Below are 12,027 nucleotides of genomic sequence, written 5' to 3'. Positions count from 1 at the left end.
CGCATGTTACGCTGCTGTCAATCAAGCAAACCGGCACCTTCCTCTTCGCAGACTAGTGATTTTATCAGCATATAACATTACTGTACATGGGGAGTGTCCTGAAAAACTCTATTTTGCTCTGTATATCTGTTAATATGTGTGAGAGAGACTAAAAAGAGAGTGTATAGCTATCTGACACTTGGCCAACACTTTAATTAACGTCCTTCTTTGACAAATTTAGATGAGACGATTTAAGAGGTTAATTTAAAGCAAATTTACTCAGGAAGTAATGTGATGAATATTAATACAAATGCAGATACATTTTTCTGAAAACAGCTCAGAAGTTGCTCGGGAACATTTTGAAATGTTCTCCGTGTGCTGTCCTGCAGCGGGTCCAATCTACTGAAACACCTTGTTCACGACTGAATGTGCCACAGCGTCATCTCCAACACAGTGTCACTCTCAGAGGAGTCGCATATGAAATGTGATGGATGGTGTTAGATTATCTGTGGTGTAACAAAACTTCAGGAAAAAACATGGAGTGGAGACAGAGCAAACAAGAACAACAAGAAATGGACAGGAGAAGCTGTTTCATTCATGCTTCATCCAGGCCTCATAACTAAAGGCTAATTAAATCTAAAGTATGTATGTCTTGTTGGAGTAGCTTGACATTTTTGGAGTAACCCCAGATTATTTACTTATTTGTAGAAGAAAAATTGAGACAGCTTAAGTGTCTGTGCATTAAGTGTAAAGCTAAAGCCAGGAGGAGATTAGCTTAACCTAGCATAAAGACCGGAAGCTAGGCGAAACAGTTGGGTAGGCAAAGTTCAAAAATATGTCAACAAGCACTTCTGAAGCTCATTTGTAGCCTATAGTCCATACACAACACAAACACAAACATTTTGTGTCTTTTTGTGGGAGTAACATGCTGCAAGATAAGCTATTTTTTGGCGACTAGCGGTAAACAGCAACTCCTGCTTTTGGATGCTGCTAACAAAAAGCCATGGCCTGTAACTGTGACACTTTCCAAACATTTTCTCTAAGAACCATAATGTTTCTGTTTGTGTACAGACATGTTTACCGGTCAGCTTTGAAGCGATCTAGGCTAGCTGTTTCCCCCTGCCTTCAGTCTTTAAGCTAAGCTAAGCTAATCACCTCCCAGTTCTAGCTCCATACTTAGCTAACGCGCAGACATAAGGGTGGTTTTGATATTCACGACTGACTCCTGACAACTATTCCTTCGAAAGTATATACCTAATATAATAAACTATATATAACATACATATAATGTGTGTGTATATGTACATATTAGCACACTGCTAACCTGATAATTAGCCATCTCAATCAGCTGCTCCATGTCTTTATCCGGGTGCCTCTGCTTCAGGTCCTTCAGCGTCCTTGCCATGTCCCTTCTGGCCTCGTCTTCCTCGTCCTTCACTCCTCCCTCCTCCATCATCCCTCCGTCGGTCCCACTGTGACAGTTCAATGCCATCTGTCCGTCCAGCTCCAGCATGTCCATCTTGGTGAACCCCCCAGGACCCAGCGCCCCTCCACCTCCATCCATACCTCCTATCCCTCCGTCCGCCCCTCCCTCGGTCTCAATGATGATGCCGCGGTGCTTGTCGGCACGGTAGCGCTTGCGGACGTACTTGTAGAAGAGGAGGCGACGGTCGGCCACCCAGGCCTGGACGACGCAGAGGGGGAAGAAGAGGAAGGTCAGCACTGCCTCCCATACCTACAGGAGAGAGAGGATGGGTTAACAACCTTCCTTTTTTTCTTCCTTCCTTTGATTCTACTTCCCAGCTAACATTTCTGTCGGCCCTCACCTCCACCTCTCCAGGGGAGAACACACTCAGAATCAGGTAAAGCCAGATGTAGGCGAAGATGCTCCAGGCCGCCGTGACAAAAAACACCCGAAGGTGTTTGATTTTCCGCGTCTCGCCGTCAGGAACCACGTACACACACAGGGCGATGATGACGAACATGTTGAAGGCAGCGCTGCCCACGATGGTGCTGGGACCCAGAGAGCCGGCCTCAAAGCCGTGACCACACACCTATAGTTGGGGTGAAAATCAGATTACCGTGTTCCCATTACACTCTGTATCAGTTAATCTAATGTGTAACAACCCGGCTCGCATTGTACTCACCTCAATAACAGACAGCAGTATCTCGGGGGCACTAGAACCCAAGGCCATTAAAGTGAGATTGGACACGGTCTCATTCCAGATCCTGACCGTGGCTGTGGTGGTCTCACCGTTTGGCCGCTTTATAGTTATTTCTTTCTCTTGGGAGGTTATGACCTAGAGAGGAGGGGAGAGGAGAGGAGAGGAGAGGAGAGGAGAGGAGAGGAGAGGAGAGGAGAGGAGAGGAGAGGAGAGGAGGTACCAGAAGGAAACATAAAAGTGAACAGGAAAGGAAAGTGATAATTAAAAGCAAGGACAGTGACACACAACAGGAAGCAAGACACCAAAATACTGATGTAACATCTTGAGGAGAAACTCATAATGGAACCTTGCCTACCTCTATAGAAGACATGAACCGGTCTGCGATGATGCTCATGCCCAGGAACATATAGATGAGTGCCACGAAGTAAACAATGGCCCGTGCCACTTTGTCCCCTACAGAGGGGTTCTGCGGGTTCCACACCGGCAGTACCACTCCTGAAACGAGAGGGAAGAGAAGAATATATGAAGATAATTAAACAAAGATCACAAGAAATAGTTGGTTGCAATAATTTAGCGTAACAACCTCGCTAATCTCTCTCTCTCTAATCTTCAAGCTCAGTCTCAAAGCTCAGTGGCAGCACAACCTGATTAAGCATTTTAATAGGTGGGAGATTTTCCACATCCCATTTGTCCTACTCAAACTTATTGAAATGGATCAATGCGCCCCAGTTTCTGGGCAGTAAATTGCCACAATGAGCTGATAACTCACCACTGGGGCGCTTTTGCCACGGGTGGGGGGGAATTAAACACTGCAGCCTTCGTACGGTGTGGCGCCTCCTGATGTGGGTTTGTTATGAAATATTCTGCTGACAGTGCTCACTGTTCAGCTTTAAGTAGTGCATTTGCAGCTAGACACCGGAAAAATAAATCTCTGTGCTGTTATTTGCAGAGACTCTGGACGGGTCGCGCAGAATGAGCTGCCAAAATATACTGCAATGACTGCTGGGAGGTCGAAAGTATGGAGACTAATTATAAAACTGGTACCACATGGGAAATATACATAAAACCATGGAGTTGAGGAGAGGTCTAAAGTTTGTGTTGATACAGTATGAAAACCAAAAAAAAGATATTTTAAGAATATTATAATTAGTCATAATAGGAATACGGTATTATAGAGCTTCAGCTGAGCCCCACCTGCATTAAACTAACCCCAAATGTCTGAATATAAAGATAGTATAGCTGATTTTTCACACTTTCATTCATCCTGGAGGTAAAGTGCACCCAAAAAAAATGGAAACTAGATTAATACATCTGCAGGATACCAAACGACATGATATTCAATCATGAATTTCATGCTTGATTAATGAAAAGGTGAAACTGAATGTCTTGAGTGAGCCACTTCAGAAATAAAATGCAGCAGAAGAGATGATTTGAAAGTGGAGGAAAGACGACATTGGACATAATGTTTTCTCTTTAAATGAGGCGATATGTAGTGTTATTGTCTGAAATCTGCTGCTCAGAAACTCTGCTCAGCTGAGCTTACCTGGCTGGTACGTGAATAATCAGACTAGAAGCTTAACTCGTTCCCTGACTTAACCCTTTCAACAAGCTGTACTTGCTGAAAGGGTTCAGTACGGACGTCTAATCGTGTTAATCCCTCTCTATGTGCATTAAACTGCAGCCTCCTCACAGATTTCCTCACATATATCATATGGCTTTCTTATTCACCACTGTGCATTATTGTGTGCACGTCGCCTCAGTCATTTCTTAGTTTTTTATTTATAAAACCATTCTTGGCAAAAAAAAAAATGTATTTACTTATCTTCTCTTTCAAACTGGAAATATGGAGATCAGAATCTTTGTTCTAGACATTTTTCAATTTGTTGTCCCTAAAGTCTGAACTGAACTGGAAAAGAAAGATTTGAGATGTTCTGCACCTACTGTACTGCAGGGAAACAATCTACAGACTGATCTTAACTTAACATCGTCTACCTCACCGATTTTAAGGCCACTGTGAAATCCATTCAGTTCAGGTTGTCAATGTCCACATGTTTTAACTGATCATCTACTGTGTAACTGTGTTGCTGCCATTATTGACAAAGTGTCCCTTGATATCCAAGCGACAGGTCGGTTAAATGGAAGCTAAGTAAGAAAGTCACAAAGTAAGTTAGTCAAAAAGTAAGATAGCAAGTAAATAAGTCAGTAAGTACGTAAGTAGAAAGTCAGTCAGTAAGTGAGAAAGTCCATAAGTACGTGAGTTAGTAGGGAAGTCAATCAGTAAGAAAGTCGATAAGTAAGTTGTTAAGTACATGTAAGTGTGTAAGTAAATGGGTAAATACGTGAGTAAGTCAGTAATTAAGTAAGTAAGTCAGTCACTAAGTAAGTATGTGAGTAAGTGAGTAGGTAAGTCAGTAAATAAATGAGTAAGTGACTCACAATATAAGTAGGTAAGTAAGTACGTGAGTAAATGAGTAAGTAAGTAGGTAAGTAAGTCACTATGTGAGTCAGTAGTAAGTCAGTAAGAAGGACCCACCTTCTTGACAGGGGTCTCCACTCGCTGAGCAGTTTTTCTCAGATGAACCTGCATCGACCGATCCCGGACATGACAGGAGGAGAAAGCAGGCGAGGAGGAAGAAGAGGAGTGAGGAGGAGAGGCGGGAGCAGTGGAGGGAGGTGAGGGAGGACGGAGGCACAGACATGGCTGCTGAAGCCATTTCTTCTAATGCTGAGGGGACTTCACTGGACTCTACTGAGGTCTACTGGGTCGGCGCAGCGTCGAATGACGTCCAAATCCTGAAAGAGGGCAGACAGAAGAAGACAGGAGAGTCATTACTCAACCTTTAAATCACACCACTTAGCGAACTCTTTCTGTTTCTGTCAGCCAAAACCCTTTTTTTCTGTAAGTGAGAGACTCGATTCTTCATTTTTAGGAGAACTCAATAGAAGGTGGTTGCAAAGTGCTTTAAAGTCGATTAAAAAGAGATCAAATGAAATAAAAAGCAATAAAAGCAGTAATGGAAGGTCATTACATTAAAGTGAGTCTGGAAAAAGGAAAGAAAATACTCCAAATAATGTTACACTTGTAGGCAGTATCTGTAATAAAGTTACAATAATAAAGTCCAAAGTGAGCTCCCCAGGAGCCCAGATGAAAAAAATCAATCACTTCTTGTTTTTAATCTGGACCGGTCAATAGAAACATCTTTTTCAGCCGGACCACAGAGCACACACCAGACCCACATCACTCTTCTTTCCAATGTAGACTTCAGAACTTCAGGTATGTTTTTCATCTATACTTGAGATGCAGTGGAAACCTTCCAGAGCACCACAGGTTATGAACTGGCTCATATTTTTTCAAGCTCACCAAACCAATATAAAAATGAGACAGACTACAGACTGAACACATCTGTATTGATGACTGTTTTTGTAAAGTGAATCCTCTGGACAATGACCTGCTTTATTCACATACAGGCCCAAATTGATTTGTACTTCAGAGCTGGTAGGGTCAAGTACCGCCAACCGATTTGGACTCTTGCGTTCGAACGCACAGCTCCTCCGGGCGATTTTCCAGAAAATGCCAAGCTAGCCGTGCATGTGTGAAAGATCCTCTGTCTTTCACGTGCTGCCTGAGAGGCGTTGCTGAGGGGAAAAACTTCTCCCGACTCCCTGCTACCGTTTCATCTGTTGATGTGAGTTCACGGCGAAGGCCGAACTCTTCAAACTTTGACGACTGTTTTAGCGCAAGGCGCTCTCATGTGAGCGGTATTAACATACTATCTAACACACACTGCAGCATTAAAAATGGCTGAACACTGAATTTTAATCGCCCCTGATTCCCTGGTGAAAATAATGGCCCTGAACCAAGTCTCTCATGTGTGAATCGCTACGCTCAAGTCATTATAGACCGCTGTATGTGTGTGCAGCCAGCTGTAAATGCTGCACATTTCATGCAGCTATACAGTGTTTGGCAGCAAACACTAGCTGAGCGGAGAACAAGCAGTCGACAACAGAGATACAACGGCAATATGTTTTCGTGACGAGGAAGCAAAGTGGCTTTTCAGTTGGACCAGAGTTAATGTGTTGTGAGTGAAAGTGGGCAAAAAAGGGAAGAGGAACAGTTTGAACGGGCCGTGTTGGGTCAAATCAGAGCAAACACACACACACACTGAGAGGAAGGGAAGCATACTCGCCGCGTCAACACACACATGTATACACACAGAAAACACACCAACACAAACAGCATCAGTTAGCTTTGTTGTATGGAAGTTGCTGACCTTGTATTTGCATACTCTCACCACACACACGCACACACACTTCCAAATGCTGAGACTCTCACACACGCCACAATGTGGGTTAGTCAGCCTTGGGCGAAAAATTGCTGACCCTGTCTTCACACGCACGCACACACACATACACACACACAACCACAGTTAGTCATCTGCCGTGACATTAGCGGGGAGTTGCTGACCCTGTCTTCATCTATCTTCCAGGGTCTCGCTGCTCTGACAACAACCTGTCACTTCAATACTCAACTCGCTTCTCTCCTCCGCCGTCTTTTCCGCCACTGCAGCCCACCACTCTCTCAGCCTCGCTCTCTATTTTCTATCCTTTTCTGTCAGAAACTGGACTTCAGTCCTGTATCACAGGTTACTGTCGGATGTTAGCTCAGAGTGCTGGGGAGACCCAGGGGAAAACTGACCGGGGAGCATTAGTTTGCAATTAACGTGCGTCATTTAAGTGCAAGAGATAATCGTGTAATTGTGCACAGGTGCACAACTATAACACTGTCACACTCACAGTGGACAACTTGAAAGAGAAATTGTCAAAACGGATGCAGCAGAACCAGAGATATTGTCTTTTTTTATTCCACATTCCTACATTAACCACAATGCAACTTGACTGTAGAAAGCCAGTCGTGCCGAGCAGAGATGAGGAGCAGGCCACAGAAGTCTTGTATTCTCACTTCTTTCTAAATCAACAACCCCAGGTTTCAATAGTCTTGAAACTCTGGGTCCAAATCCTCCCTTGTTCTGGGGCCTTTTGTCTTAATCAGCCATTTGGGTTTGCTCATTTGTTCTGAGAGTAATCAAAACTGAATGTGTTGGTCAGTGCTTCAGAATAAGCCAATAACATTGAGGTTTTCAAGGTTAAAAAATAAACGCACGCTCGAAATAACTTTTCATTTTCATAAATGACCTTGGTTAAATTGGCATAGCCAGACTAATTCCCAATTTTGTATTAGTCTGGTCCCTCTAAATTCATCTTCAACTTCCAAAGGGCGTTATCAACAGGTGCCAACATAATGCCTCTGATGCAATTTCACCAACAACCAGGGCCATAGTGAGGATTGTAGAAATACTGAGGTCATGTAGGCCTGGTAAAGGGGTTTGGGGGCAAGAAAATACTAGTCTCCAAAATGTTGGAGACTAGTATAAATCTCTGCATTTTAATGTATTTTGGCATGGCAATGGCAGCGCATGAAGATGCAGGGGCCGGTAGCTTCTCCAAATTACGCTATGTGATTTATTACGTAATTCTTCCCACGTTTATTGCTGAAACACATAATGCCCATGGCGTCATCATCATCACTGGAGAAGAAAGCAGGTGTTTTGGATTAAGAGCAGCAGACTTTGAGACCATCACGGCCCACGGCTTCTTATGATCATCCAACCCGATCGGCTGGACCACCCCAGGGAGGACGGGAGTCAAAATAAGAGCCATGCTAATCTAGCTTGGTTTAAGGCTGCTCCTGGCTAATGTCTGATCACAGGAAAAGGAAGTGGACAAAATGGGTGGACTGTGTAACACCGATGCTTGGTCCTTGATGGACAGTGATTCCCAGATGTTGAACTTTTGATGTCAAGATGTCGACCACATTATCATCAGCATCTTGTTGCTGCTGTTTACATGCACACTGATGCTCGACTGTATCAGGGTGACCGTGACCCCCCTGTGACCTATAACCACAAATAGGCACTGCAGTAACAGAATCTACTGTTGGTTCGTGGTTGTTTGACAGTTTGCTTTGAGTTTGAGTTTCATGAGCCTCGATGGATCTGCAGACTGGGCAGAAGTTTGCATAGTCCCACAACTAATGAGAGCAGCAAAACGTGAGACTTTTCAGGTCAATCAGACCTCTGATGAGTCATCGTACCAAACCCGCCCCGTATTAGATTCACAGTTGTGATTTGCCCGACATGGCCCAAGTGTGGTGGAAGTCTGTGTGAACAGGAGGGGGGCCAGATATATCTGCCAGAGCAAATAAAACATGAGCTTGGCAGGTTTGTCTGGTTCCCTGGCTAGATCTTGGTGATTTAGAGCTTAGAATCCATTCTTTATTTTGTTTACCACAATACAAACACTGATGATGCTGAAAATGCCACTAAAATTAGATTTATCAGTATAACTCGAGACTTCTTTCTTCTTTTACCTGCTTCATTAAATCTCCTATCTTCTTACTATCCTCTCCGTCTCCACCTCTTTCCCTCTCAGCCTCTCTGTCAGGCACCGTCTCCTCCTGCCCACTTCCTTCTGTGTAAGTTAATGTCCTGTCGCCTCCGTCTCTCTCCCTCCGCCTACGCGCCACTTCACGTCTCTAACATACTCTCCATATCCACTGCTCACGCTCCGTTTCACACCTTCGATCCATCCAAGCTCACCGCTCCGTTCATGTCACCCTCATCCGTAAACAAATCTGTCCCATTTATAGCGCACAGTATGTTCATAAGCTGGCTACGGTTACTTCAACGAGATAGTGAGAAAAAGAGATGGAAGAGGAGGATGAATGTGAATGGCAACACAGTGAATAAATACAGAATGACATGGCTCTGGTTCAATACGCAGCTGTGGCTGAAATTCAGCTGAAGTGCTCCGTTGTTTGTCAAGGTATCTATCATTTCCATATATTTGTGCTACAAAAAAGTTATTAGCCTTTTCTCGGGCTGAGTCAAGATGCTCTTTAATTTTCAGACCCAACTTAAGTGCAACCCTTTAATAAAAATGTGCAAGGCTGCATGACAGAAAGACGACTGTGCACAGAGAGGAAATGAATACTAAATGGGAAAGTGGACCCTTAGAGTATATTAGCTGAAAAAGAGGCATTTTCACTGTTGAAGGATGCAGGATTGATATGAAGAGAGCCGTGACTAAAGATTATTTGTATTATTGATTAATCCTTTGACAACTTCCTGGTTAAATGAGTAAATAATCAGAAAATAATTAGAAATGCCCACCACAGTTTCCTGAAGGTCAAGGTAGTGGTAAAGGTTTTGTAGAGACCTTCGTCACACAACGGCCATTTTCCTCTGACATCACACTACAGGTTTTTTAAGTCGTATTGAATCTGTTTTCATATCACTGGGTCCTGATTGATCAGCAACTGAAAACACAATTAATGGTGCCGATCCTCTTTCTGCCTATCTGCCAATCGACTAATCGATGCAGCTCTTGATACAAGGGGAGGATATGCAGAAGATGCTACACTCGCTATCATAAGGTTAAGTGGAAATTTTGAACTCTTGAAGACGGCGGAGCACCCTTTCATCTTGGAAAGTTGTACACTTTGATATTTGGTTGCAGTGACTTCAGATTTACGGTAACACACATTAATGGGATAAACTTGTCAGGCTTTGATGCTGCAAAATATGTGCAGCAGACGAGAAGTCACATCTTTCTTGTCTGACACCAGTCCAGAGCTCCCTTCTTAATCCTTGTGCATGTATGAGTGTGTGTATCTATATGTGTGTGTTCCTTATTTCCCAAAGGGCTTCCCTTGTAGGACATGAATCATTTTGACGGATCACACACACGCGTGCCCACACACACAATGACCTGTTCTGACTTTTCTCAAGCTGACAGTGATGCTCATGCGTCTGTGCAGATGTGTAAATGCAGACAAGGCACACATGAACTGTATGACCCATCGTCACACTCACATAAACACACATACACACACACACACACACCTGTGAAGATGTTTGGTTCTGCTTTGCATCGGGCCAACAGGTGTTCACAATGTTTGTGCGCAGGGGGGGTGTGTGTGGCCGTTTTGATGCGTGTGTGTATCGAAGCAGATAATTTGATGAGCGGATGACGCATGTTTACAACGTCTTCTTAGGTGAAAGGCTGGAAGACATTGATATAACAAGGGGATAATGAGCAAGGAGAGAGAAGAGAAGAGAAGAGAAGAGAAGAGAAGAGAAGAGAAGAGAAGAGAAGAGAAGAGAAGAGAAGCAAAAATAGCCATTCAGTGTATTTTATTCAGTAATCACCTCTCTATATGGATGCATGCTAATATTGGCACGTCATCGGTATCTATTTAAAAATGAAATATTACACTGAACATCAAACATTTCTGCCAATTAGATGACACAGATGAATGTATATTTTAAAATGCACTGAATGTCTGCATCTTTCAGTGGGCAAACATAATAAGAGTAATAATGTGTTAACTCCACTGCAGAAGAGACTATGGTACTCTCTTATTAGGTGGAAAAAATTGTCCGTATATCGATATCGGGATAAGTAATATCAGAATATCAGATATCTGCACAAATCTGCCCAGTTGTTTTGATTGTTGGTGGCAGGGTCCTGTAGCTTTGTAAACCGTTACACCTGTTGATTTACGTTTTAAATTTAGACGAATTGCTGCAGCATTCAAGGTGCAATATGTATATGAATATTAATTAAAAAATTATCTGAGTGCATCAACAGAGTGAAGAAATGACAGCATTAGTATTATTTTTAACGTTTATGTATTATTTTGCAGAGATATCTACTGAAGTTAGCGTGCTAACAAGCTAGCCCAGGTCTGTGTAAACACCAACACTCCCCATGTGCTCTGAGCTCCTGCTCATGCATACAGTGTGTGCCCAGCATACTGTGCTAGCCCTAATGTTAGCTAGCTAGCAATTAGCTAATAGCAGGTAGATTTAGCAGCAGTTGGTGGCCATTTCTTACATATTGCACCTTTAAGCCACACTTGCTGTTACTACCAGCAACCACAGGTGTCGCCAAATCAACCACAACCTTACCTACTCTGGAAATAAGTCCACAAATGTCAGAGATAATAAAACATCTCTTTTTGTAAAGCAATATAAAAGAACAGACACCACAACAATAAACAGACTGACAAAAAGAAACTGTCTGCCTGGAGGCCGGAACAAGGCGTTCGCCTCAAAAGTGAATTTGGAAAATGTTAAGTATAGCATGTGCCAGAGGGCCTGAAGGATGAGATGAAGGCAGACAATGCACATATTCACACCCACTGTAAAGCGCATTACAAACACGCACGGGCTTCGTCCCGTTTATTGAAAGCAGTAAGAGCATTGACCACGGTTGTTGATTCATATCTCATCAGCTGTGCTCTGCTGCTCGGGCCGTGTTTGGCGCCATGAATCACCACACACACACACTCACACTCACACACACACACACACACACACACTGAGGGCTAATGTTATCTCAGGGTTAAATGACATTTGTTTCATCACATCTTCATGGCCAAAGCAAGCATTCCTACTTTCATTAGTCCATCCACGGATCTTTTCACACCGCTTACACTGCCCTAACAAGCCCAATGACCCAACATTGGGTTGTTAGAAACACTGAAGTGAGATCATATCAGTGTTTTCTGTGCAAATCACCTGTGACTTGCCCAATGCCCTGAGGAACGTGTGAGCTAAAAAGGCGCAGGCAGTGTTTTGGTTTTTATAATAGCGTTCCCCTCCAGACACTTTATATAACTGGTGGTTGGACACGGAGTTAGACTCTCTCTTTGGCCCAAAAGTATATTTTAATAACTTTCTCCAATCAACTTTGAATCTAGAGTTAGTTTATTGGTTTTATAGCACTGTTATGTGCCTTATACGCCACATAATTACAATTA

The 12,027-nt window shown here is 43.2% G+C and overlaps 1 protein-coding gene across 2 annotated transcripts in view; it reads right to left on the bottom strand.

Annotated features, from left to right (window-relative positions):
- Positions 1 to 12,027, bottom strand: part of LOC311251938 (sodium/calcium exchanger 3-like) — a 103,074-nt gene that overhangs the window by 49,459 nt on the left and 41,588 nt on the right. For both annotated transcript variants that reach the window (XM_084344633.1, XM_084344634.1), the window contains exons 3-7: positions 4,678 to 4,937; positions 2,500 to 2,639; positions 2,127 to 2,279; positions 1,806 to 2,033; positions 1,304 to 1,714 (exon numbers count right to left, since the gene is read on the bottom strand). In XM_084344633.1, coding sequence (XP_084200759.1) covers positions 1,304 to 1,714; positions 1,806 to 2,033; positions 2,127 to 2,279; positions 2,500 to 2,639; positions 4,678 to 4,858 — 1,113 coding nt within the window. In that variant the 5' untranslated portion in view covers positions 4,859 to 4,937. The remainder of the gene's footprint in view (positions 1 to 1,303; positions 1,715 to 1,805; positions 2,034 to 2,126; positions 2,280 to 2,499; positions 2,640 to 4,677; positions 4,938 to 12,027) is intronic.

This window comes from Pagrus pagrus (assembly GCF_965226575.1).
Source record: "Pagrus pagrus genome assembly, chromosome: 22".
Lineage (NCBI taxonomy): Eukaryota > Metazoa > Chordata > Actinopteri > Spariformes > Sparidae > Pagrus > Pagrus pagrus.
Note: the sequence above shows the minus strand (reverse complement) of the source record. Positions and strands in the feature narration are given on the sequence as shown.